This window comes from Martes martes (genome assembly GCF_963455335.1).
Source record: "Martes martes genome assembly, chromosome: 6".
In the NCBI taxonomy this organism is placed as follows: Eukaryota; Metazoa; Chordata; class Mammalia; order Carnivora; family Mustelidae; genus Martes; species Martes martes.
In genome coordinates, this window is record NC_137893.1 from 55,437,675 (window position 1) to 55,464,413 (window position 26,739).

At 32.9% G+C, this 26,739-nt stretch overlaps 1 protein-coding gene and 1 pseudogene across 4 annotated transcripts in view; both read right to left on the bottom strand.

The window, feature by feature from the left end:
* Positions 1–26,739, bottom strand: part of STXBP5 (syntaxin binding protein 5) — a gene marked incomplete at its 5' end in the record, with an annotated part of 170,167 nt that overhangs the window by 27,342 nt on the left and 116,086 nt on the right. For 2 of the 3 annotated variants that reach the window (XM_080806086.1, XM_080806088.1), the window contains 2 exons: positions 5,010–5,060; positions 23,990–24,055. In XM_080806086.1, the coding sequence (XP_080662212.1) occupies positions 5,010–5,060; positions 23,990–24,055 (117 nt within the window). Of the gene's footprint in view, positions 1–5,009; positions 5,061–18,651; positions 18,700–18,801; positions 18,862–23,989; positions 24,056–26,739 lie in introns of all 3 variants that reach the window. The other variant, XM_080806087.1, reaches the window with a different exon arrangement.
* On the bottom strand, positions 12,933–13,408 carry LOC308344515 (large ribosomal subunit protein uL23-like; annotated as a pseudogene). Its single transcript has one exon. The product of its transcript is annotated as a large ribosomal subunit protein uL23-like (transcript).

A 26,739-nucleotide genomic window follows, 5' to 3' on the forward strand; every position in this document is an offset into this window, starting at 1 on the left:
ACTTAAAAAAGTCTTCAGTGGTGCCTCTTTATTTGATGTTTAATATCTTACTCAGATTTTTAAGACTCTCCACAAACTATTTCAGCTCTCCTTTCTGGCCTTATCTTCAATGGTACCCTGCTTTTCAGGACTTTGTGGGAAGAAACTGAGTCATTCATTGTTCTCTAGACATACCTTGCACTCACCTATTTTAGACTTCTGCTTGTGATTTTCTTTCTGATTGGTTCCTGTGCCTCACCTTTTTCTCTACCAAGATTGTGCTTATTGGCCATCTCAGGTACCATCATTGTCATGAAGTTTTATCTTGATTGTTAAAAGCATATATGGTTTTTCTCTTTTTTGAATCTCGATAGTTTTTTCTCTCCCATGGCACTAATAGTACATTTGTTCTGTAGTTCTTCCAGACTTGTCATAGGCCTCACTCTAAAGTGACTCTAAGTTTCTTGAATACAAGAGCTGTGTCAGTTTGAGCATAGTGCCTAGCTTATAAAAGTATCTAATAATTACTTGTTGAAGACAGATCTATAGTTGAAAGTATCTAAACCAATGTCTTGCTGCCACACCCTTGGGACATATTAAAATTTCCAGGAGTTTTTACTGTTCTTATCTAACAAATAGGTCCTCAAATCACATGCTTTCAATGTTATCATGAAAGAAATGGCTTCATGTCATAAAAAATAAAAAAAGTCTTCTAAATTGCACTTTATTAAATAAAAAATGTATAATTGAATCCTAACTATACCCCCTAAAAGCTTTTGTAATCAAATTTAAATTCAGGGGCACCTAGGTGGCTCAGTCAGGTAAGGATCAGAATTCATTTCAGCTCAGGTCATGATCTCAAGTTCCTGGGATAGAGCCCTATGTCTGGCTCCATGTTCAGGGGGGAGTCTGCTTGTCTCCCTCTCCCCCTGCCCCTCCTGATTGCACATGCATGCTCTCTCTCTTCCTTAAATAAATAAATCTTTAAAAAATTTGAATTTGTAGATTGACAAATATTTCCCCAAATGATAACTATATACAACAGAATTTTGATTATAGCTAGCCTCTGAAAATAATAAAGCTACGAGTTATGGCAATAACATGGGTAATTTCTAACTATAGTGCCTAAAGATGTCTCTCTTTTGCCTGTAATTCCTCTTAAAGATTTTGACATGGCAAAAAAAGAACTAGTTCCTATAAATGAAACAACTTTCCATAAGCAATGGCTCATTACTGGATGAGTGTGTAATATTAAATATATAAACTGATTCCAAATGTTAACTCTAAAGTATTCAGTTATTTTAGCAAAATAATAGAAATTTTCTTACTTTTTTAAGATTTTAAGTAATCTCTACATTTAGCATGGGGTCCAAACTTACAATCCCAAGACCAAGAGTCTCGTGCTCTACTGACTGAGCCAGCAAGGCAGCTCAAATAATAGAAATTTTAAATATACTTTCCAATGATAAAAATATTCATTACTTTAATAAATCATACACATACAAGGTGATTAGACATATATTTTCAGTTGTGACCCAGTGACAAAGATAGAAATCAATGAAAATTTGTTAAGAAAATCTGAGGGGCGCCTAGGTGGCATAATTGGGTAAGCATCCAACTCTTGGTTTTGGCTCAGGTGGTCTCAAGGGTCATGAGATTGAGCCCCACATCTGGGTCCGTGCTCAGCACAGAGTCTGCTGCTTAAGACTCTCTCTCCCTCTTCCTCAGCCTCTCCCCCTTGCTCTCGCTCTCAAATAAATAAATCTTAAAAAATTTTAAAAAAGAGGGCGCCTGGGTGGCTCAGTGGGTTAAGCGTCTGCCTTCAGCTCAGGTCATGATCCCGGGGCCCTGGGATCAAGTCCCGCATCGGGCTCCCACCTCCATGGGGAGTCTGCTTCTCCCTCTGACCTTCTCCCCTCTCATGCTCTCTCTCTCTCAAATAAATAAATAAAATCTTTTAAAAAAATTTAAAAAAGAAAATTTGATAATATAAACTTGATAATATAAATTTCATTATAAATTAATCTGTGTAAAATTCTTACTCTTATCTATTAGAATTACAATAGGTGATTCACAACAATCTGTACTTCAAATTCAATCTGTACTTTATTTTATTTATTTATTTATTTTTTTAAGAGATTTTATTTATTTATTTGACAGATCACAAGTAGGCAGAAAGGCAGGCAGAGAGAGAAGGGAGGAAGCAGGCTCCCTGCTGAGCATAGAGCCCGATGCGGGGCTCGATCCCAGGACGCTGAGATCATGACCTGAGCCGAAGGCAGTGGCCTTAACCCACTGAGCCACCCAGGCACCCCTCAATCTGTACTTTAATTCATAGGCCAAATAAACAGTGTTTTAATTTAATGGACTAATTTAACTATATAAAATTCACAAACTACAAGTGCATTTTATAATGACTTCTCTGTAAAAATTGGCTTACCAAAGGAACTCCTAAGTATAGATCAATATGTGAAAATGAACTAAATCAAGAATCAATCCAAAACTTACAAATTCTATCAGCCTAGAACTGTTGGAAAGTAAGTTAGAATTTTTAGCAGTTCATGAATTATACTATTGTTAAGTCAGATGTTGTGGATCTTTGTGGCTTAAATTTTAGAAATTGTGCAATCTAAACAAGTGGACTAGAAATTTCTATTTTAATTCTAGTAATAAGAGCAGAAATGAAAATGGCTACCACTAAGCAAGCCATACCATGTGATACACCCTCTCATAACACTTTAAATTTATCATTCTACTGAATCCACATAGTAAGTGAAAAGCATTATTATCATAATTTAATGACTAATAAAATAGATACTTAGGTTCAATAACTCATCCAGGATGACAAAGCTAATTAGTGGAAAAGGCAGGACTTGTGTCATGTCCAAGTCTAAAGCTTTCTCAGGCAACTCCAGATGGACATGGGATTAGTCAAACCACCAAAATATAAGAGGGTTTTGGTTATTATTGAGAGTTCAGTCTTTAAATTCAAAAATATATTTGAACATGTGATGTTTCTGGAAGCTCTAAGCTTGGATAAAATTTATCATTAATGCTTCTATCCATTAATGCTTTCTATTAATGCATGCCACAAATCATTGCTTTCATGTTACTCTCTGGATGCCTAGAGCATTCTACCTCTATATTACCCTTTCTTCCCACATAGAGCCTTATGCAACAACATTTTATTCCCCCAGTCAAAACATTATGCCAATAGTTGAATTTGGTCAAGGTAAACTTTAGGACAAAAAATTAACTCACATTAAGGTATAAAAGTCTGAATTTTTTTTCCCCTCTGTTGCCACTTGAAATGTAACATCAGAACCCTAACAATATTACCCACGGTTCCCGAGGCTGGGCCATGGAATCTGGGATGGTGAAGCTATAGTCAAAGTGTAGCATTGCACAATTTCCTCATAAGCCAAAGTGAATTCTAGTCACAGAAGCTTCCAGAGCTGCAGGATAGTCCAACAGCCTCAGCTGCTTTAGGAATACCTGGTAGTTTGAGCCTATCAATAAAATTATTTTTCCCAATTGACTCCCCAGCCAATGTAAAACAATTAGCAGCTAAGAATCTCTACAAAAAAATAGTTCAGCAGTACAAGGATTTGAAGGGAAATTACTTAGGAAACACGGAGACTGTGCCAGTTGTACAATCAGTTGTAATTGGCTTAGGGCACTGAAATACATGGGCATGTAAGGTTAAACATAAACTGAATAAAGATGATCTATACAAGCATGGAATGTATCTAGATTAAATTACTTATAAACGTATGATACTCTTTTTAAGAATAATTATGGCATTTTTATTAATTTAAAAGTACTTTTCCATGTGTTTCTCAGATTTTTAAGATACTGGAAGGCACAAAACCATTTTAACTAGCAGTATTTAGTGTTATTAAAATCACAGGCCTTTGAGAGTGATGAAAACTCTGCCCCCCAAATACACTTAGTGTCAAATTAGATCTTTCATTTATATAGTAAAGGGAGCTATTCCCTTCTCAAAACACGTTATCTTATATTCTACGTTAATCCTAGTTCCCGTAAGACCAGTTCTACTACAGGATTCTACGAAATTGTTTCTCCTATGTTCAGGAATGGAACCTTGTACTGCTGACAATGGAAGTTATTATGCCCACTCACTGATAGTCGTGTATCTTCTATCAGTATAACTGAGATAGGATTATGATTTGGAAATGCTAAAATAGTATGGTGAAATGGACAATACCTAAGTTTGCATTATGCAAAAAAAAGGGAGTTAAGGAATCTAGAGAATAAACAGTGAGAAGATTAGCAAAAGAAGAAATCTAGTTATTTCAAAGAAAAAGATAGGTGAAACCATCTTCAGTCTACTTTTTATTTCATTAAAGACCATCAAAATTTCTAAAATTTAAAAAAAAGTGAGTTTAAAAAGAAACACTGCAAGTTTATTTTTATCTTTACTGAAATGTCTTGTCCCTGTTCTATGATATCAGGGAGCTGTTTTTGAGCTCAATATAAAGCAAAAGGAATGTGTGAATATGGTCACTCTGCTTTCCTAGTGGATTAGTTGCCTAGAAAGTGCTGTAGAAAAAGAATTACTTCCCAATTTATTATCACCAAAGAGTAAAAATGATTCTTGACATGAGAAATTCATTGTAATACAGAAAACTAATTTATTGTGAAAAAGTTAAAACTTTTTAAGTTTATAAATTATAAAATTCAAATAAGTTTTCACATAGTTAAATGGGATATAACAACTTTTAAGAAATCTGAAATTGCACAAATTTTAGTCTTATACTAAATCTTGTTTAGATATAAGGTATGAGAGCTGAGAAAATGTATTATTTTGGATTGCTTGAATTTATAATCTTTTATAATTTATAGATGGCATTATAGAGGCTACTAATCCTTAAATATCTTAGTCATTTTAAACTTGATTTCTGTTAAAAATCTCATCTATGGTAATTTTAAATCTTCTGATTTCCTTGTCTTCCCTTTGAAGGGAGTTTAACTACTATGGATTTCATTTATTTATTTATTTTACTTACCTAAGTCAGGCTTTAGGTCAGTAGGCAAGCTTAACTTCCTTGACATCTTTGCTGAAAAACAAAACACATTTTTAAAGTTCTGAAGAATATTTGATTCATATTTATTAATACCAACTGCCCTTCCAGATAGAAGTAAATACTTTTGTTACTAAATCTAGATGCTAAGATAATTAAAATATGATGAATAATATTATAGGTGGAAACTAAATCTTGTTTTCAACTTTTCATAAGTTTGTACTTACTTGATGTGATATCTTTGTGTGCTTGAAGCTGTTACTTCAAGAAAGCTTTTTAATTCTAACTGTTAATTATTTCTTAGGCTCATAGGAAAGGGTTAGGCTTTTCTAAGAGAAGCAGAGTCATTTCACGGAAGGTGTTGCAGGTAAGGGCAATAGAGGCAGAAGACGGAGTTTGGATAGTAGATATAATAAAATCTTTCCAGTTCTTCATCTTCATAGCTACTGGGTTCATTATTTTTAAGTTAATCTCTAGAATATAAAACTATCTAAGATTAAATTTAGGTATTTGATTACATCACACAACTATCTGGATTCACCTATTCTTGATACAAGTTAACACCTTTATTTACATATCAGTGAAAAACAAATGAAACAAAGTCATGCTAATCTGAAATTATGGTATTTACAAAAATGTAAACTATATGTCAATTTCTATTTTGCACCAGAATTAAAAAAGCCTCTGTATAAACTTACTGGAATTCACTTTCCATTCTCAAAGTCAGTTATTGCCTTAATCTAGGATTTAGAGTTAGGAGTTGTTTAACTATATCTATTATGTTAGTGGCAATGCATGCGTAACAGAATAGTGCTTCCTATGCACAATTTTGAACAAGCACTTGTTAATACATGAATGCATATATGGGTTAAATTCTGGGCTGTCAAGAGATATTTAAAGCACAGACCCTGCTAGTCCATAAGGGCGCCATGTAAACAAAGAGAAATCCAGTCATAGTATATAACTTCCACATCTAAAAAAATGACAAATCCAGTATTAGGAAATAGACATGAGGCGAACCGGGAAGGGGTGGGGGATTCAAGTTTTCATTTCTAAGCTTCATCAATCTAATCATCATCCTTTAAAAATCAAGTGATTAAAATATACAATCAGTCCTAACCCATTTGCACCCTGACATAATCAGTATCAGTTAAAAGATAAAATATACTACCCCCCCCAAAAAAAATCTAGCCAATGAAATCTGTGGTTAGTTGATTTAATGGTTGCCATCATATTTAATATAAAATTCCCTAAAATTAGAAGATATACCCCCAAAACCATCTTCCAAAATGCAACATTAACACTTTTAAAAGAATTCAAAGATGTTTTCACCAAATACCATGGGTACAATGTACACAGACTGATAAATAATATCTATACGATATCATATGTTATCTGAAGTAGAAAAATCAGTCTGGTAGAATCTAAAGACATGAGTCAGATAATGTGGATGCTTCTCTAGACTCCATTACTCAGCTTTGATCCAATTATTCTTTCAAACCATGCTTATCAAAAACTTGAAGTACACACCAGTCACCTCACGATCCTGTTAAATCAGATTCTGATTCTATACTGGACGAGAGCCTGAGATCTTACACTTCCAACAAGCTCCCAGAAGATGCCAATTCTGTTGGTCTATGAATCACATTTTGAGCAGCTAGGTCCCTAGACTATAAGAAACTTCAGGATAAGAACCAAAACTAATTGAGCAAACCCAGTATACATATGCAGTTAGTCTATAAGAAACATTCCCTGACAAGTTTCAATATCTAGGTTTGTAAAATGTGGAAGGGTAAAGTATAGTGGGTAGGACTGGATTTGGCATCAGATCAAACCTTAAATGGAATCCACTTCACCTGACTACCAGATGTATGACCTTTGGCCAATCACTGTGCCTCTCTAAACCTGAAATTTCCTCATTTGTTAAATGAGGATAGATAACACCAATTTCATAGTTGTGAAGATTATACAAGATGATGTAAGCCAAAGCACTGAGCATAATACCTGACACACAATGTGGATTTGATGTTAGTTACTAATAATAAATGAAATATGATTTCTAAACAAACTGTATAATGCTATACAAATGATCTATTAATATACTTGTGAACAACCCAGCATTCCTTTATTCTAATTCTGTGATAATACTGCAAGGAACTAAAACAGGAAAATGAAAAAAAAAAAAAAAAAAAAGGAAAAGAAACCCTTAGGACACTAGGTGTAGAATAGTATGCACCACTGTAAGTTCAACCTTGTTTGTCTCAAAAACTAAATTCAATATACAGCTAAACATAACAAAGAAGAGAAATAACTTGAATAATTTAGAAGTTACATCAAGTTTATTTCTCATTAACAAGAATAAATTAAGTAAAAATTCTGTCAGTTAGAAATGTATCTGTTGAATCTTTCACTCAATAACCAAATACATATTTCTGCCAAAAAATTTCACTAGCATGAAATTTCCTTTTGAATTCTTAAGTATATGCTTTCAATCTCCTTCAGGATTTTCTACTAGAAATTCTTTTATATAAATTTTCAAATATTTAAAAAAATTTAAGTTAACCTTTCCCACAAAACACTTTTTTTTTTTTTTTTGGTCTAGCACTACATAATTTCTTTACCATGTTAAAAAAAAAAAAACCTGAATATAACCAAATTTCAAATAATTCTTCAGTTGGTCTAACTTTGGCATTTTATTGTGGTTAAAATCACACACAGAAAAGACTAGGCAGATTTTCTGACTTTAATATAAATGTCACAAAATGATTTAATTATGGGGTCTAACTTTTTTCCTGAACACTGTGCAACTGGAGACCCACAACCTGACCACAAACCTGATCACAGTGTTCAAAATATTTAAGCCACACTGCTATAACACTTGGATATATTTTGAGCAATCTTCTTGAACACAGAACTTGAAATGACAAATGTTAAAAGATTAACCTTTGTTATTTTGTTAATCCCACTTACCAATTAACATTATAAAAAAGATACAGAATAATTTTAATGAATAGAGAAACATTTTTGTTATGCACAGTTGTGGGGACAAGGGTAGAGGGATACTTATTAACCTATTAAATATTTATTGGGCACATGCCAGCCATATGCCAGAAGACATACTTCCTGCCCTTCATTGGAGGAATGAAATAACTCCACTGCAATGTACCAGGTACTAACAGATGCATACACAAGGTGCCAGTTAGAGTACACTGAACTTACAACTTTCTTACCCTGGAATACCCATCTAAGACCATGGGACATGAAGATAAAGCCAGCAAAGGATAACTCAGACTTTGCACATTTGGAAAAACTACATGTTCCCCACTTGTTTGTTGACAGTATTTTTCTCTTGATGTAAAATTTACATACAAACAAAATCTTAAATACATACTGAGTTTTGACAATGTACATACCTATGTAACTACTGAACATGATATAGAAACTCATCAACATTCAAGAAAGGTCATGCATATTCTTCCCAAGCAATTCCTGTCCTCATCCCTAGAAATAGTCATGTTCTGGGTTTTGTTTGCTTTTTGTTTTTTGTTTTTTACCATCTATCAGTTTTGCCTATTCTAGAATTTCATATGCATGAAATGACATGGTATAAACTCCTGTGTAAGGCATCCTTCACCGGGACAATATTCTTTATCTTCTTCCCGAAATATTTCAAAGCTTACATTCTTTCTAAAATTAGAATTTTTATATGAAAAAACAGTCTCCAATAATAGTTTCACAGGCATTAATAGATTAACATCTTCTGTCCCCTCATATATGCAATTTAACCTTAAGCTTTTTTGAATTGTGTTCTTTATAGAAAATTTGGAAAACATAGAAACAGAAAATATGGCCACTACAAATGCCCATAGTCAAGAGGCAAAATGTCTACATATTTCCTGCTACTTTTTAATATCCATTTTTATTTAACATATAAATCTGTATCATGCTTTTTTCTACTAAAAGCATTTTCTTTCCTCAGTCGTTAGTATATTTCAATGGCTTCATATTATTTTTATGAACACTTATTAAACAATAAGGTTTTTTCCCAATAAATAAGGCAATAAAAATGTATAAAAATATTTTCATATATTTTGATTATTTCCTTAGAAGGGAGTTCCATAGGGAACAATCATTTCTAGTACAACTTTCCTCAAACACCAAGGTCTTCTAAAGTATGTCTTCAAGAAGCAGCTTTTTTAAAAGAAAGGCATATGAACATATTTCACAAACTTTTGTTTAGCTGAAAACATAAACAAAGACAAACATGGATGAGAGAAATTGGTAATATGTGTAAGTCCCAACTTACAACTATATTCCCTTAAAACTCAAGTTGTTCCATTTTCTTATAGCATTGTTTGTAGCTGAGAAATGTAAAGCCAGACTGATTATTGCCTACTTTTGAATGTAACTTGTCTATTTTTTATGGATAGTTATATCGAGGGGAAGAACAGGAGGAGGAGGTGAGGAAGGATTTACATCCTCAGCATTCCACACTGTACTTGTATTTATCTGCTGTCAAGTTCCACAGCCCTTTCTTCTGTAATCTCTATCCAGTGATAGAGAATTTTCATTTTATTCATTATAGAATAAATGAATTTTATTGTTCTATAATACTAGAATTTTCATTCTATTCATCATAAAGTTGCTATTTTCTCTGCTGCTGCTATTCTCTAATTGTCTGTTCACTCATTAGGACCATTTTTTTCTTTTTAGTATTAAAACATATTATAGCAGCTGCTTTAAAAATCCTTAGCTAATTACAGCATCCAGGCCATCTTTAAGTCAGTTTCTGTTAATTTTTTTAATTCTCAATTATGGGTTACATTTTCCTACCTTTGATTTTGAATATTTCACATGCCTAGGAATTTTTGATTGGATACTGGACAGAGTGGATAATGTGTTGAAGGGAGTCTGTGTAGGTGTTAGTAGGTGTTGAGCTTTGCTCTGCACCTTGCCATTAAATTACTGGTGGGTTCTTGGTTTGTTTTTATTGTTAGTATAGGTCTATTTCAGTTTGAATTTAGTTCTAGGATATGGCTTTTATGCTAAGTAGTGATCCCTACTAGCAGAGTGGCCTTTCTGGGATTATCAAGAATGACCAAGGTGTTGAAAAGGTCTAATGGCAACAATTCCTGGCACTGAATGACTGCTGGTATCCTTGCCAGCTCTGAGACTCATAGCAGGTGATTGCTGCTAGGCCTCAGAGAGTCTTGCCCAGTTCAGGTATAGCTTTAGAATGGAGCTAAACCTGAGCTAACCACCGCCCTCCCCCAACCCCAGACTCCGGGATGTCCCCTCTGTGTGCAGTTCCTTCCTCTCAAGTACACTATCTCACAAATTCTAGTCACTTTAGCAGCCCAGAACTCTACTCTCTGCTTCCTTAGCTTGATGCAACCGCAGCAACTCCTGAGTTCTAACCCACCCCGCACTGCAACAGGAAAGTGTTCCACAGCAGAAACTGGGGAGGACATGTGGCTCACTTCGTATTTTTCCTTTCTCAAGGATGGCAGCCTTAGATGCCTGCTGCTCAATACCTAGAAAGAAGACCCTATATATTTTGACCAGTTTTACAGCTGTTTTCTGTGGAAGGCTAAGTCCCAAACCTAAGGTCTAAAGTTGAAATTTAGGCCATGTATTTTTATCTTTTAACTTTGTGACTTCTAGGCAATATACTTATTTTCAGGTCTGTTTAATCAAACTCCTCGATGGTAGGCCTGGAAGAGGCAGATCCACCTCTGGAAAACCTCTAGTTAGTCTTCCTAGCATATACTCTGTACCCTAGTATAATTCTTTGAATGAAGTTATCATAGACTTTATCCACCAATTTTTGGTGATTAAATTTTTACTTCTTAGGAGTCTCAGAAGCACTTGCCAACCCAGTTACCTTGTCAGCTGATTTCACGGCATGTATAAAGAACCTTCTGCTCATGCTTTGGAGTTACTCAACTCCCACTGAGGCTTTCAAACTGAAGACATACAATTTGAATGAGTTCTTGGAAGATAAGTTGTCTGTTTTTCTCTTCTTTGACTGTGTATTCAACTCTTGGTCCTTGTACTCAATGTCTCCCTTGATTTGAAATCTTTTGTCACTAGCAATTATAAACTAGTTCTCTTTTCCTAGGCCTTTGTCCACAGCAGAAATGAGGAGAATGACAATAAAGTTTCTTCAACCTGAAAAAACTGGTCTCAGAGATAATGTCTTGGCAGGTTGTAAACCTGAGTCTCTATTCTCTTCTCACAAACTGGAATGAAGGTGTCAAGATGACTGAAAGAGCTTCATTTGTTTGGTAGGAATAATGAAGTGATACATGATCACAACAATCACGTCTGCAATGGTAGTTTCAACGGCAAGGAGAGAAACAAATCTCGAGAGCCGTGCTTGGATCTCTGTACCACAGATGACAGTTTTGTCAGGGCTGATACTTTTTTAGTTCTTTGCAACTCTACAAATCTTTGTAAAGTTTCTAAAGTATGTAGATTCATATTGCTTCTTTGAAATTAAGCAGCTGTTCTATAATTTACCTTTACTTTTTCTATCTACTGTGTTCCACATCTTATTTTTCTAAGGAAGGTTTCTTAAAAGAAAGGAAAACAAAAGAATAACTTTTGCTTTTTGGAATGTGACTTTTTTAGGAAATAGTATGCCAACAATAACAGGTAAAAGGACTTCTTATTATGGCAGTAGATGCCAAAAACCCAAATCTTTGTTTAAACAAAGAGGTTCAGTAATTAAAAGAAGGTGACAATATCAGTTTTTTCACCATCTTCAGAGATCCAATGCCACACTTTTCAAGCAAAATGTTGAAATGTATGTATATTAAATTTTAAAAATCAGAATAGTAACAAGACTAAAAATCAGCTTAAAGGATATGGCAAGGAATCCAAGGACGAAGTGAGATGAAGTAGTAAAAATTCTTATCACTTATCACACATTATTTTATTAGCCATTAGAACTAATAATATCAATGTTTATCCATGTCTATCTCCCATGTTAGAATATAAATTCCATGAGTTTGGAGATAAAATTTACCTTGTAAAATACTGCATCTAGGTATGTGTGTAATACTTAATGTATGGTCAATGAGCATGGTGATGAATGAGTAAATGAATAAGCACAAACTGTCACTGGAATTTTGCTTCTATAGAAAGAAACTGAATTTTCTCACAAGTGAAATAAAGGGAAAAAAAGGACAAATTAAACACAGCCCTATTCATCAAATGATCACTTTTGAAATATGGAACACATATCTATTACCTGAAATGAAGGATAATCTTTAAAGTGTCTTTTAAAGATTCACCTATAGCAAGTTCTTCTAATTACTGAAATTCTATAGTGTTAGTGTTCTATATTTTCCCATTTCTATTTGCTTTCCATAAATTCATAAAATTTAATGTCTAGGATATCATAATAAAATCTGCAGCATTTTCTACAGAATAAAACCCTAAGTGTTATATGCTGAATTGTTCCTCCAAAATTTGTATGTTGAAGCATTAACTTTTAGTTCTTCAGAATGTGAGGTATTTAGAGACAGGGCTTTGAAGAGGTGATAAAGTGGAAATAAGGCCATTAGGGATAGACCCTCATCTCATCTGACTGGAAGAGGAAATTTAAACACACAAACACCACAGTTCCACCTGCATAGAAGGAAGATTATACAAGACTCAATGAAAAGGTGGCTATCTGCAAGCCAAGAAAAAACCAAACCTTTTAACATCTTGATCTTGGACTTCTAGCCCTTAGAGCTATTCTAGAGGAAATAAATTTCTGTTGTTTCAGTCACCCTGTCTGTGGTATTTTGTTATGGCAGCTATTTGCAAACTAATACAGCAAGTAATGGTAGAACATAAATTTCCATTCTCTGTGTGTGTGTGCGTGTAAAATTTATATTCAGATTTAGCCAGCTGGACTCAGGTGATCCTAACTTTGTTGGCAACATTCAAAGCATCATAGTCAGGAGCCAGTTGAACATATGCCTTCTTCTCTCCATTGGGCCTCATCAGGGTGCTGACCTTGGCCACATCAATGTCACAGAGCTTCTTCACAGCCTGTTTGATCTGGTGTTTGTTGGTTCTGGCATCCAAAATGAACACAAGTGTGTTGTTGTCATCTATTTTCTTCATGGCTGACTCAGTAGTCAGGAGGAAGTAGGTGGCATAGTGGTCAAGCTTGTTTCTCCTGGGGGTGCTCTTTCAAGGGTATTTGGGCTGCCTTTGGAGATGCAGTGTCTTGGGCCACTGGAATGCAAGTGATGCGCAGATGTCTTTTTTTTTTTTTTTTTTTGACTGTGAACACTTTCTAACACCACTTTCTTGGCCTTCAAAGCCTTTGCTTTGGCTTCAGCTTTGGGAAAGTCAGCGGCTTCCTTCTTCACCTTCAGCACCATCTTCATGAACGGGATCACCACATTAATAGTTCTATTCAGACAGTACTTGACAAAGAAATTATTTCAGTAATGTAACTTTAATTTGGACTAATTTATGCTAGGAATCAAATAATAAGTTATTTCCAGTAAGACTATTTACATTCTTCCAATGTAAGAAAAAGAAGGTTCTATGGAGAAAGAAATGCACACACAGGAAGTACTGTGATATAAAAAACAAACAGACTTTGCTGAGATTTTATTATGAAATTTGACAGAAAATACATTCTGAAATAAAATTAAAATCCAAAACACACTATGCCATACTCTTCAGATGTTAGTCATCCTGAAAAAAGAAAAAGAATGATTAGAAAACCTCAGACTTGTATAATGGTTTTAAAGTACCTGACTGTGAAATTTAGTTCTTCACAAATTAAAAGTAATTTTACCTGTAAAAACGGTATTACTGCAAACTTGACTCATCTTCTCCTTCAAGATGAACTTCTACTCTTCAATAGCCATATTGTGGATTAAATATAAAGATGAACTTCTATTAAAGTAACAGCCACACATTTGAGATTGAATATTGGAGAATATAAAGTAGAAATATCAGTACTAATTTGAGTTATATAATGGATTAGAATAATTTTATTACTTAAAATTCTACTTAATTAATTTGAGACATACCTTCTTATTCACATGGCAAACTCCAAATGGACCTCTGAGAATTTCTTTTTCAACTTGTAAATATAAAACAATTGCGAAGACAGCACAAGAAAAAGAGACTTTACAGCATGAGAGTGGAGGCATGCTATAATATAGTAAAATAAGAGTCAAGAGACCTGGACTCTGATCCTGACTAGTTCATTACTGTGGGACATTACTTTGGATGTGCAACTTAACTTCTTTGAGACTCAGTCTCTTTTCTTGAAGAATAAGGGGGCCTGAGCAGATTTCAAATTGTGGGATTTAATGAGGTAATGATTTAGAATATAATGACTAAGAACCTATTTAAGTTGTGTTAGAACTCTTTAATTTAAAAAAGGAATCACCAGGACTTAGGTAAAAGAGAACTAATGAAAACAGTACTAATGATCATTACCTTCATTTAAACTGACTTCAAAAATTCCTTCAGTTTTTGCTAAAAAAGAAAATTAGTCATTATCCAAGTAACTGCTAGCCCAGAATCTGAGAGATTAAAAGGACCATGGAGGTATAATCTTTTCTAGGTTTATAAATACCACCTGAAGACTAGCTACAGTGACTTGAATTTGGGAGGTACTCACTAAATGGAGCCAAGATTTGTATTTGTTTTGCCCCAGTGCTCATGAAGTCACTGTATTTTTGAATGTTTATATTTTAATCTCTAGCTATTATTTCCCCCTCACAGTATCATGTAATCATTTCTTCTATATGAAAATTAGTAATAAAATGGGACATGGGCTTATAGACCATAGAATCCAGCTAGAAATCTACTTGCACAATGAAATAGAATCAATGAAATAGAATTAGCAATCTTTAGAAAAAGTAGATCCTGCAGTTTCAAAATCTACCAAATAATGCTAGCATCTGGACCATATTTTATTCATAAGGTATCATGAACAATTTGATTAACACTTTAACAAAGATGTGCATTTTAGAACTTTTTTTTATAAACTTAACAAAAAGCTTTACAGAATTTTGTATTTCCAAAGTTTTATAAAATATAAATAATAAACAAATTAAAAATTGGGAACTACTCTTATTTTCTAAATGACTTACAGAAATGGTTAACACTACAGGAAAGACTGATTTTGGAAATGCTGGTCATTAAGATTTTATTAACAAGAATTAATCAAGTATGAACAGGTAAAACAAATCACTATATGTGTATTACACACATGCACCTTTCTTATTGCATTATATTCTTCCATATTTTTTCTGTTAAACTCACAAGACAGAGTTATGAATTTTTAGGCTGCTGTTCTTATGCATGAACAAGGAAGTCACTGTTGGCATCACTGATCCAAGTAAGCTGTCAGCCGGGAAACAAGGAAGCTAGGCTTTGGGTAGGCTTTTTGGTAGAGAGGTTAGGGGCTCTACTGTTTGCTATGGTTACTTTCCTGGAGTCTGGTGTTTGAGAAAGGTAGACTTTTAGGCACTGTATATTATGTTTGGGTGACAGTCACCAACACACCAACCATGATCTGGTGCTAGGGCAGAACTTAACAGGAACCATCTTTTTTTCTAGGTTACTATATAGATAGAACAGGGTCATAACCAGAATATCTAGTTACAAATCACACAATGGATTTGTTTTTGAATCCTTAAAGACTTCAGTAAATTGTCTTAAGAACTAATATAGTAGTAGAGTGTTGAAAGGACAAACAGTGAAGTCAGACTACTTGGGTGGGAATCCTGGCTCTGTCAATCATTAGCTGTATAACTAACAGGCACATTACTTACACTCTGCCTCTCTGTTTCCTCATCAATAAAATAGGGAAGTAACAGTATGTAGCTCACTGCAGTTACATTGAATGGATTAAATAAAAAATATTACTTATAAAGGGTTGGCATGACGTCAGAAAACCTGTAATTGCTAAGTGTGTGTGTGTGTGTGTGTGTGTGTGTATACATATATATACACACATATATACATACACACACACACACATAAATAAACATCATCTCTGCTACCTCAGCTATATTGCCGGGCAGTAAAAAACAGATTGATTTTCCAAACTTGGGTTAGAATGTTAAAGAATGACATTTTTGCACCTTCCCCCTCCAACAGCGGCAGCAATTACTTTCAAAGAAAAGGTAAAGCTAGAAACAAAGTTTTCGAGCCAAGACACTTCAGTCAGCCTTCTAATCAAGGTGGCTTTCTTACTAGTGTCAATCTTGAGGGTCTAGGCCTAATTCTTATGTCCTCCCTTATTAGGCCAGTGCATCACTACAATTACAGTTGAAGATATAAATGTCTGTAGACTGAGGAAGAGAGAGGTGATAATTTTATGAGGCTCAGGATACTTCAGAGCAAGTACAGGACTGGATGATAGGGAACACTGAGCTGAGAATGCTCAAGGAATCCTAGCACTTAAAACAACAACACCACCACCACACTATTTATTTTAGAGACAGAGAGAGCACATGGGCGGGGGGCAGAAGGAGAGGAAGAGAGAGAATCTCAACCAACTCCCCACTGAGTTGGGGCCCCAATGTGGGGCTCAATCTCATGATCCTGAGATCATGACCTGAGCTGAAGCCAAGAGTTGGGCATTTAACTAGCTGAGCCACCCAGGCACCCCTCAAAGAACCTACCATTTCTGATACCATAAACTTTACAAAGAAAATACACCTTGCCAGAGAGAAAAATACACATTTTTCCTGATATTTCACTGACATTTTATGTTTTTCAATAGCATATTTTATAACTCTTATTATAAAACCAGACACTAGTGTAGAGAGAAACTCATTTTTTTAACTGTAAAATCTTTATAGTCTAAAATGGAGCTGTCTCCATTTGAATGAAGAAAAAAATTGAGAAGTGAGTTTTCCTTGTATCTATGTTGGGATTAAAAACCACACTGAAAGACTACCACCAAAACCAAACAAAATTATATATAAAATAGGAGATAAAGTAGTAGTTTCTGAAGATGTAAAATAATCACATATAACTATGTAACTAAACTAAGTTTGAAAAATTTAATAAAGTAAACATGTTTCCCCAAAACTATAAATGACAAAAAGAAAAACTTGCCAATAACATAAAAAGTAAGCAAGAACATTACCAAAGAACTTCTAATAATGTTCCTCGTCTAAGAAATTTGTTAACTGAAGACTTTCAAATATTCAAGCTCAGATATTTCATGTTATATATTCTATTCAAAACACAGAAAAAAAGAAAGGAGCTAGTTACCACATTTAACAAAGCAAATATAACCCCAGGATCAAAAATAGGACAAAGAAATTATTTTTAAAAAATGTAATTATATACCAGGTTCCTTTCATGCAAGGTAAAATCCCAAGAAAATTAAATTCAAAAAGTTCTTTGATTAAGTGTACGTAGGAAAGTCCTTTCTAACTTTTTACATTATATGACAATAAGTACTAGTTAAGACAGACTATTAAAAAAATTTGGTTGAAAAAGTATTTATGCTATAGTGCTAATATATAATTAAAGTGATTTAACTATTACCAACTGATTCACTATAAAACCACGAAGAGATAATCAACTCCCCATATTATGAAAAGCCCTTTGCCCAAGAATAAACCATCTTATTTAAAAAATGACCAGAGGTGCTAACAGTCAGCCAACGTTAATATGACTAAACAGGGTTCAATTTACAACATGCAGATAATATGGATGGTACTTCTGTTAAATTTTAGAAATTTAATTTTACTATATACTAAGCTTTATCATGAGAAAAGGTAAATCTATTTCAGCTGCCTAGAAATGCACATCATTTAATATAATTCAAGGAATATATGGTAGGCATTTTGGAGGAATAACATAATAATCATATAATAAAAATTTTGGATTAAATCAAAGAATTAATTTATTCTTTTTTTGTAAAAACAGTGCTTCTCAAGCCTTTAAAAATCCTAAGAGAATATTCAAATTTTTATGACCAATCAAAAAATCTTAAGAGTTTGATTATATCCTGAGAGTTTGATTATATTTTGTCTTCCTATTTTATATTGAAAACCTTGAACTGGATGATTCATTTCAAAGTACATTCATAAAAACATTCAAAATGATTAATATAAAATACTCTCCATCAATCATTTTTACTTGTGTGAATGGGGGGGGGGTGAGTCTTAAGAAAATTCCCATTTAACTTAATGGTAGTGCAGATTACAGAACAAAAGAGTCAGTATTGTAGAGAACCATTTCCTTGAAATTGGGGGTTTTGAAAATTTGAGAAAGATGGAATAAAGGTAGGAGAAAATACAATTAAAACTACAAAGGAAAAAGATCTCAAAATCTGAAAGTATAAAATTGTACTATTTATGGCATAAATTGAACCCTGCTTTATTTTAAATAAAGCAAAAACAAAAACAGAATAATTCACATTGTAAGTCAGAAGAACTACAATCCCAATTTAACTGATTTTTAATAATTACTGCCCCAATAAGTTTAGAAGAAACAGCCCAAGAGATTATTGTTTAGCATAGAAATAACAAATTAATATATACAAAATGCAATGCATTAGATCATTTTCTGGTGTTGAGTAACACTGCATATAGCAAGGATTAGAAACAAAAGAGAAATTTCTATTTCCTACCTATATCACTGGCTACCATCTTGGAAAACTTTCTGCTTTTGGTCTTCACTGAAAATAATATTTTGATATAAAATGTCAAAATCTAGTCAAAGTAAACTAAATGAATTAAACATAATTAAAAGAAAATACTTTAAAATAAAGATACTATACCCTTTTCTATAAAATTATTCATTTTTTGTTCATCATCTGAATTGTGTGGTGATGAAGAACCTACACAAACGAAGACAATGGAAGGAACAGGCACATCGTCAGTCACAAACACTGAGTCTTCATAGGGAAAAGTACAGACAAAATAATCTGGTAACTTCTAAGATTAGTTTCCATATTATTGGCCACAAGAAAATGTCATGAATATAATTAATAACAACTCTTATAATACTACAGTAAGAACAGCAAACAACAGTGCATTATCTACCACAGTAGAGAGATCCCTAGTATATATAAATATTAACTTTAATCTATAATTATTTTTCCTTAGGTTAAAACCATTTAGAAAAATCTTGGTATAGATGTTAGAGAACAGATAAAGAAAAATATAAGCAGCAATTAACTGTTTCTGAAAGAAAATGCAAAAATTCTTTGACATTAGTTAACTGAATAAGGTTCACCTAGAACTAAGAATCCTGTGCAAGAAGTATACTGGCAAAATATATTTTAGGGTTAACTTTCTAGATACAAAGTTTAAAATCACATATAAATTCTATTTTACCACAGGGATCTTTAAAATACTACGGATATTACTTATAATATTAGGTATGTTCAAATATTTACTTACTTTTAATGAGGTAAGAATTTTATTCTGGCTGTGACCTCCAATAAGTTTATCTAATATTTTTATAATTAAGATTTTATTTGTCCTTTTTCCTTAAAAAAAGGTGTTTCTAATTTTTCATCACAACTCTTTAATTTCTAACATAAATGTTTTATTTATAAACATAATCTTAAAAAATCTTAAGTAGTATTCTAGTTGGCAACTTTTATTAAATGATCTGTCCTTTATAATAGCACATTTCAAATGACATCTCACCCATACATTTTCACAATCTCGCTACAAATCATTCCCCGTCTTTTAAGTTCCAATAATCCCTCATCTGTACATTTCTCTAATGATGTTTATCACTTAATATCTCATTTTTTAAAAAGTTTACATACATGTACCCTTTTCCCACTGCACTGCACTTCTAAAAACTGGGCTTCCATTTGATTCACCTTTGCACTCTCTTTGCACTCAGGAGAATGCTTTGTATGCAGCAATCTCTAAGTAAACATTTGTTGAATGAATAAAAAGCTTTTCTGATAGAAGCAAATACCTAAAACATAACTGGAAGTAAATAAAGTCTTTCTGTACTTTTCTTCTTTTTTGTCCCAGTGAAAGTATTGAACCTTAATAAATAAGGTCAAAGATTGATCTCTTCCCCTGGAAAAATCATACTTTCTTTGGTGAAGTGGAAGATATCTTTGAAATCTCTCCATAGACCAAGTAAAACCTGTAACATTGGCAGCATCCAATTACTTCTATAATAGTCTTAAAAGATTACCCTTTAAAAAACCAAGTTATTTTTGCTAGGTAGAATTTATGGATCCTCATAAATCCTTTATCAAAAAATATCACGTAACACTGGAGTCAATGTTATTTTCAGGATTAGAAATGGGTATACTTGTTCTTCAAAGAAGATAACAGTTATAAGATGTTACAAATATTTTAAAATATCACAGTCACCTCTGATATTAAATAGTCATAGGAATGTAAAAAATTTATTAATACTTGCTTTATTTGATATATTTCATATTAGAGTAATAGCTATAATCTAAATATGAATATAAAATTATAAAATTTTTTTTTAGGAGCACTGGGTAATTACGTAAACAATGAATATTAGAACACTACATCAAAAACTAATGATGGGGGCGCCTGGGTGGCTCAGTGGGTTAAAGCCTCTGCCTTCGGCTCAGGTCATGATCTCAGGGTCCTGAGATCGAGCCCCAAATCGGGCTCTCTGCTCAGCAGGGAGCCTGCTTCCCTTCCTCTCTCTCTGCCTGCCTCTCTGCCTACTTGCGATCTCCATCTGTCCAATAAATAAAATATTTAAAAAACAAAACAAAACAACAACAACAAAAAACTAATGATGTATGGTATGGTGACTAACATAACACAATAAAAAATATTTTTTAGTATTTCCAAAAAAAATTTCCAACATAAGCCATAAATGTAAAGAAAAGATTTATGTTTCCCTTAACTGAAATTGCCTACTATTGGTCTTCAGAAGTTTTGTCGAAGTTCCAAAAATGCTTTAAGCATATCCCACCTGAATATATTTACCAAATAATTATGATTAAATAAACATAGAAAATATTTATAGCTTTTTGGTTTTTCTGGGTTATATGGCAACTCCTGAAGGCAGCATTTATATTATGGCCTATGTAGCCCTGGGTTTTCTTCAAACTGAAATAACCTAATAAATGTTTTTATCATTTTCACATATGCATATGCACACACACACATTTCTGATGCAGTACTAAAACAGAATCTCAAAATAATTAAAGTGCTCAGTAAAGCAATCAGTTCTTTGAAATACAAAGATCAAATGGAGATAGCAGAAGTTCTTATGTTAATTCAGGATGACAGATTTAATATTCTATTTCAGAGAGACTGCTGGTTTATTTAAAAACAAATGGAAAAGCCAAACTATATACATTACTTGTACTTTCTCAGGATGCTCTTTGAATTGAGCTCTTTGAATCAGCTAAAGTGTTGAGACAACCAATTTTGATTATGGGACTTAAATGCTTTTCATAAAAATTTGCTCTTCATTTGTATTATTATTTTGAATAAACACATTGATTTTGATAAAGGGTGTATGGCTACTTTTCATTTTTATAATAGTGGTCCGCCTCTTAGTATTTATGAGTAACTCAGTTGAACTCCTAACCCACTTTTATACATTTCTTCTTCTCTCATGATACACTGTTTTCTATTAGCTATATTGGTTTAATAATCTATATTGTATCATTTAATTATTTATATATATCCTACCACACTGCGGAAAGTACCTGAAGCTGGCAATTTAATTACTACTTTCTATTTTAATAACATGATCACCTCGTGGTTCTTCTGATTCACCTCAAACTTACTCCCATCCATTCTTCTTTTTTGACTATCCTAAATTAGTAGAATTTGCATGTTTGGTGAGAGAAATGATACTAAATTATTCCTTTATTTCCTTATTAGAACAAGAATGAAGAATGAAGGCAAAAAAGTTACAAATGTGCAAAGTTTAGAAAACTGGCCCAAGATGGGTAGCAAGAATCACTACTATTTTAAGATGGACCAATAGTGAAAGACATAATTATAAGAATATACTGTCAAAGGGTTAGCTTTCCAGAATTTTACTCTAGTTTCTAGTATATGTTTTAGTTCATATGTATGAGTGACATCTATCTTCTGCTCTATGAAACACGTTTCAGGCACAACTACTACCTACTAAAGTTTGATTTGTTTTTTATAAAAGCTATCTTTCCTGATATGTAGGAATGCATATAATTCTTCAGAAAATTCTTGTATCTTTTGGGGCATCATCAAAGTCTAAACGAAACAAGTTAAGAGTTTTCTAAGATCAGAATTTCTGATTTATCAATGATTTTTGCAGTCACAATTCTTACTTTGTAGTTCCAACTCACTGAAACAATAAAATACCTAGTGTCAGATAAATTTCTGTATGTTAAAGCTATACTGTCCTTTCATGTGGATCAAAAAATATATTTGAAAATGTTCAACAATGAGTTTCTCAGAGAAAGATTTGGAGGGTTTCTACTATTACATACTTTCTATATTTATATACTCAAATTTTAATATACTTAATTAAATACTTATCTATAATTACCTCTTATTGGCTATTCTAAATTGACAGATGTATATACTACTTATAGTTCAGCTTAGGATAATAATGAGTATTAATTTATTTGGGCTGAGTCTTGTCAAAACAATTCTGATGGTCATTTAATATATTAAAAGATAATTACATGTCCAAATTATCCAGTCTGGCTTTTAGCCTTAACATATTGACAACTGCATTCATATGGCCTTTAGAGTAAGTAGGTAAGAAAATCAGAACAGTATTGTAGGCAGATGGACAAAGAACAGCAATAAAGAAGATACTATAGTTCTGAATTCCAAATTCAGAAATAACTCTAGTTCTGTGAGATCAGATATACAGTTACTTGCTCCATATTATTCATTCAAATGCTACTGTACCCATGCTCAGACTTAACATTAGGTGCTAATTAAATAATTCCTATAGTTCCATATTCTATTAATGAGTCAATTTAAATACAAAATTTAAAGATTAAGAAAACCAGAAGGTGGATGTATCTTAAGGTATAACTTGTGCAACATCAGGAAAATGCAATTTAAAAAAGAAAACATCACAAAAATGTTATAGTCCTTTGTCTAACAAAATGCTAAACTGAAATATGAGTAAAGTAAAACGCACTTCCCAAAAGTTCCCATGTTTATAATGACTTCTGATGTAGTAGAACCAGCTATGGAAGGGTCAAAATCTAGTGGAGAACCATGTCACTTTATCCTAAGAACAATCTTTGCAGGCAAAACTGACAAATATTCCCAGCCAGAATGATTTAATATGGTAGTTAGAACTGTGAATTCAACTGTAGTAAAGACTCACAAAGTTTCTATCCACTTAAAATAATAATAAAATCATGATCCTCTTAATCTTAAGGAGACTGAAAAGATACTAAAAGTTATGTTCCACTAAAATATTAATATACACATAGGTTACATAAAGACCGATATCACATGGACAAAAAAAGACAACTGCTTTAATACAGCCATAAAATTATATCAAATATCACTCTGACCAAAAACAAAAACATATACAATTAGTCTACAATTATTCTGTCTACAGTTACCATTAGATTATAAATGTTCAAAATCTTTGATAATATTTAAATGGATACTACTCAAGAATTAGAGCACTATTCTAACAGATGACAACAGGCAAGCCTAGAGCAAAGACAACATTGTAGGTTAACCAAACCATCTGATCCAATGGTAACAAGTAAAATATATTTTCCCTAAAAAAGTATAAACATAAGAAAGCTAAGTAAATAGTTATATAACTCTTAATGGGTAACAGCTGTGGGATTTTTATCTAGTGCATTTCTTTTCACTTAATGAGAATGCAAAAAATAGTTATTTTGAGAAAAATATGTGACACAAAAGTTCCTTGTAGGTGTTATTTTATAAGCTTAGCTGTAAAAAGGAATTTTCACACTGTATTGTTTTTTTGGAATTTTAATTATTAATGAAATAAAAAATTACCAGAAGTTGGAGATTTGCAGCGATCCTCTGGGACTACAGTCCCTTCACTAATATCACACAGACCTGCTAAAAAAGAAAACCAGAAACCAAATCACAACACAAATTTACATACGTGCAGTTTTATGTCCTATTTACAGTACACATTTAATGACTGTCCTTTGTTAAAAACCCAGCAGTTGAATAGACTGTACTGGCATTCATACTATGCCCATTAATCTTGAGATAGGAAATAGGAGCATTTGATATTAAAAATACCTAAAAATAGTACAGTAGTTACTAGTTAAGCAAAAAGAAAAGTTCTAGGAGATAATTTACTATTCTTCAAGGACATTAGACAAAAAGTAGGACTTTGCTTAAAATCAGTAATTTGAGAGTATATGATACACTTATTGGATTTCTCTTGAAGGAAAATAAATACTTGGTAGTAAATTTGGTGATTTTTACATCATAGAAACTTCTCAACTCAAACGTCAAAGTGGTTTTTGCTAAGTATGTCTCAAACATCTTCTGTGAATATTTAAAATAATTTTGTGCCTCCACATTTCCAATATTTAAAATATTGTACATTACTTATCTTACAGGACTATACTTCTTAAAAGCTATACCACACATTTTTAAAGAGCTCTAAAAAAATACTTCCTTTTCACAGATTTATATGAATTATATAACTAATCTATCTTATAGGATGGCCTAGATTCTTAGGAGAAACCATAGCAAGGTATTTTATGCTGTAGACAGTTAAATTAAATGTAGGATTAAAAAAAAGGCAATATACAGAGTAAACGATTTGCACATATATTAAGTTCCTTGGTAATTGGAATGAAAAGAATTCCTGCAAATTCTTTAAAAATTACAAATAAACATACATCAGGAATTTGGGATAGCTGGGCAACAGATGGGGTTGGGGAGGCTAGAAGGTCTCAGAAGAAGTTAGCTATTATTATTTAGGTCTCAGAAGAAGTTAGCTATTATGCTGACATATGTGCATATATGATCGTTATCAACTTTTCCAATCCTTTGGTAAATACAGACATGATGTCACAGTCCAATCACTAAGAAAGCTTTCACAGTAACATTTTCAGAGAACATGGAGTACCCAATTGAGTTTATAAGAAGGGTTTTTCTATTTTGATTTATACATTATTTTTCTTCACTAGGAAGTTTTGAATAACAAGCAGTAATTTTTTTTCTCTTTTTAATGCTTATTAAACTGTGATTCTGGAAAAAACAAAAAAAATAGTTCTTATGGTTCAAAGACGATGGATGGAATTTTAGGTATGCATTTAATCTTTGACAAAATACTTGTTTATATAATGGACTCCTTCTTGATAGAATACTAAAAAAGCAGGTCTTTAAACAGTAGTGATATACAGAAACAACCTAAGTGTCCATCAGCAGATGCATGGCTAAAGAAAATGTGGCATATATAAAAATGTGGGTGGTATATACATACATACACACACATATATACATTCAAACACACAATGGGATATATTCAGCCATAACAGATTTAAATGTTGCTCTTTGTGACAACATGGATGGTCCTCAAGGACACTACATTAAACAGCATAAGTCAGACAGTGAAAGACAATTACTGTATGATCTTACTTATATGATATAGTGGAACCAAAACCCCCCCCCCCAAAAAAAAAACAAGAAACAAGATCATGGATACAGAGAACAAATTGGTGATTGCCATAGCAGGGTGTGGGGGGTGGGTGGAAAAAGATAAAAGGGGTCAAGGGTACAAACTTCCAGTTATAGAATAAATAAGGGATGTAATATACAGCAAAACTATAGTTAATGATAGTGCAGATATCTTAAAAGTTCCCATTGCAAGGAAAAAAAATTTAACTATGTAAGATGACGACTGTTAGACCTACTGTGGTGATCATTTTGCAATGTATACAAATATCAAATCAGTATTTGAAACTAATATAATGATTATATAGCCAATTATACCTCAATAACAAATAGTCACGATAGTATATCTACTACTTTAGTGAGCCTAGATAATCAATTTTGAAATTTTAAGCCTTCCATTGAGCTCAGGGTAAAAGTCAAGTCCAACCCTACATGACTGATTGATATATATGATCCTATGGTTTATACAATGTGGTTACAGTGTACAATTTATGATTTCTACTTACAATTATCTTTTTGGGTCTTTGCCATCAAATGCAGTAGTTACCCTTTATTGACAAAAAGCATACCTTCTTTTTCACATGTTTAAGTAGGAAGCTTAATTTACTAATCAAAATGTTCAACAAACCATAATCATATGTTATTCATCATAATATATCTACTGAGGTTAATTACATACAAGTTAATGTTAGGCTACAAATCGACCCTGGTTTAATCCAGGGGTTGGCAAACCTGGTCTGTGAAGGTCTAGATTGGTTTCGAGGCCTGCTAAGAAAATAAGCAAGATGCTGTTCTAATTAAACTGTACTGGCAAAACCCAGCAGTAGGCCAGCTTTGGCTCAGGAACAGTAGTTTGCTGACTCCTGGTTTAATCAATCTTGCAACTGCCAAAATGACTAGGTCACTTCCATCTGCACAGTTCATAAAAAATATATATGGAATTCTTTATTAAGTATCTCATTAACTTTAGGAAACATTATGTCAACAGAGTGCTATGAGCCATCAATGAGATTAAAAAAGTAACACCAATTTTGGTACATTTGACTTTTAGTAGATTCCTGAGGACTTCAGTTGATGGCTCTATTTTCAGTACGCACACAGGCATT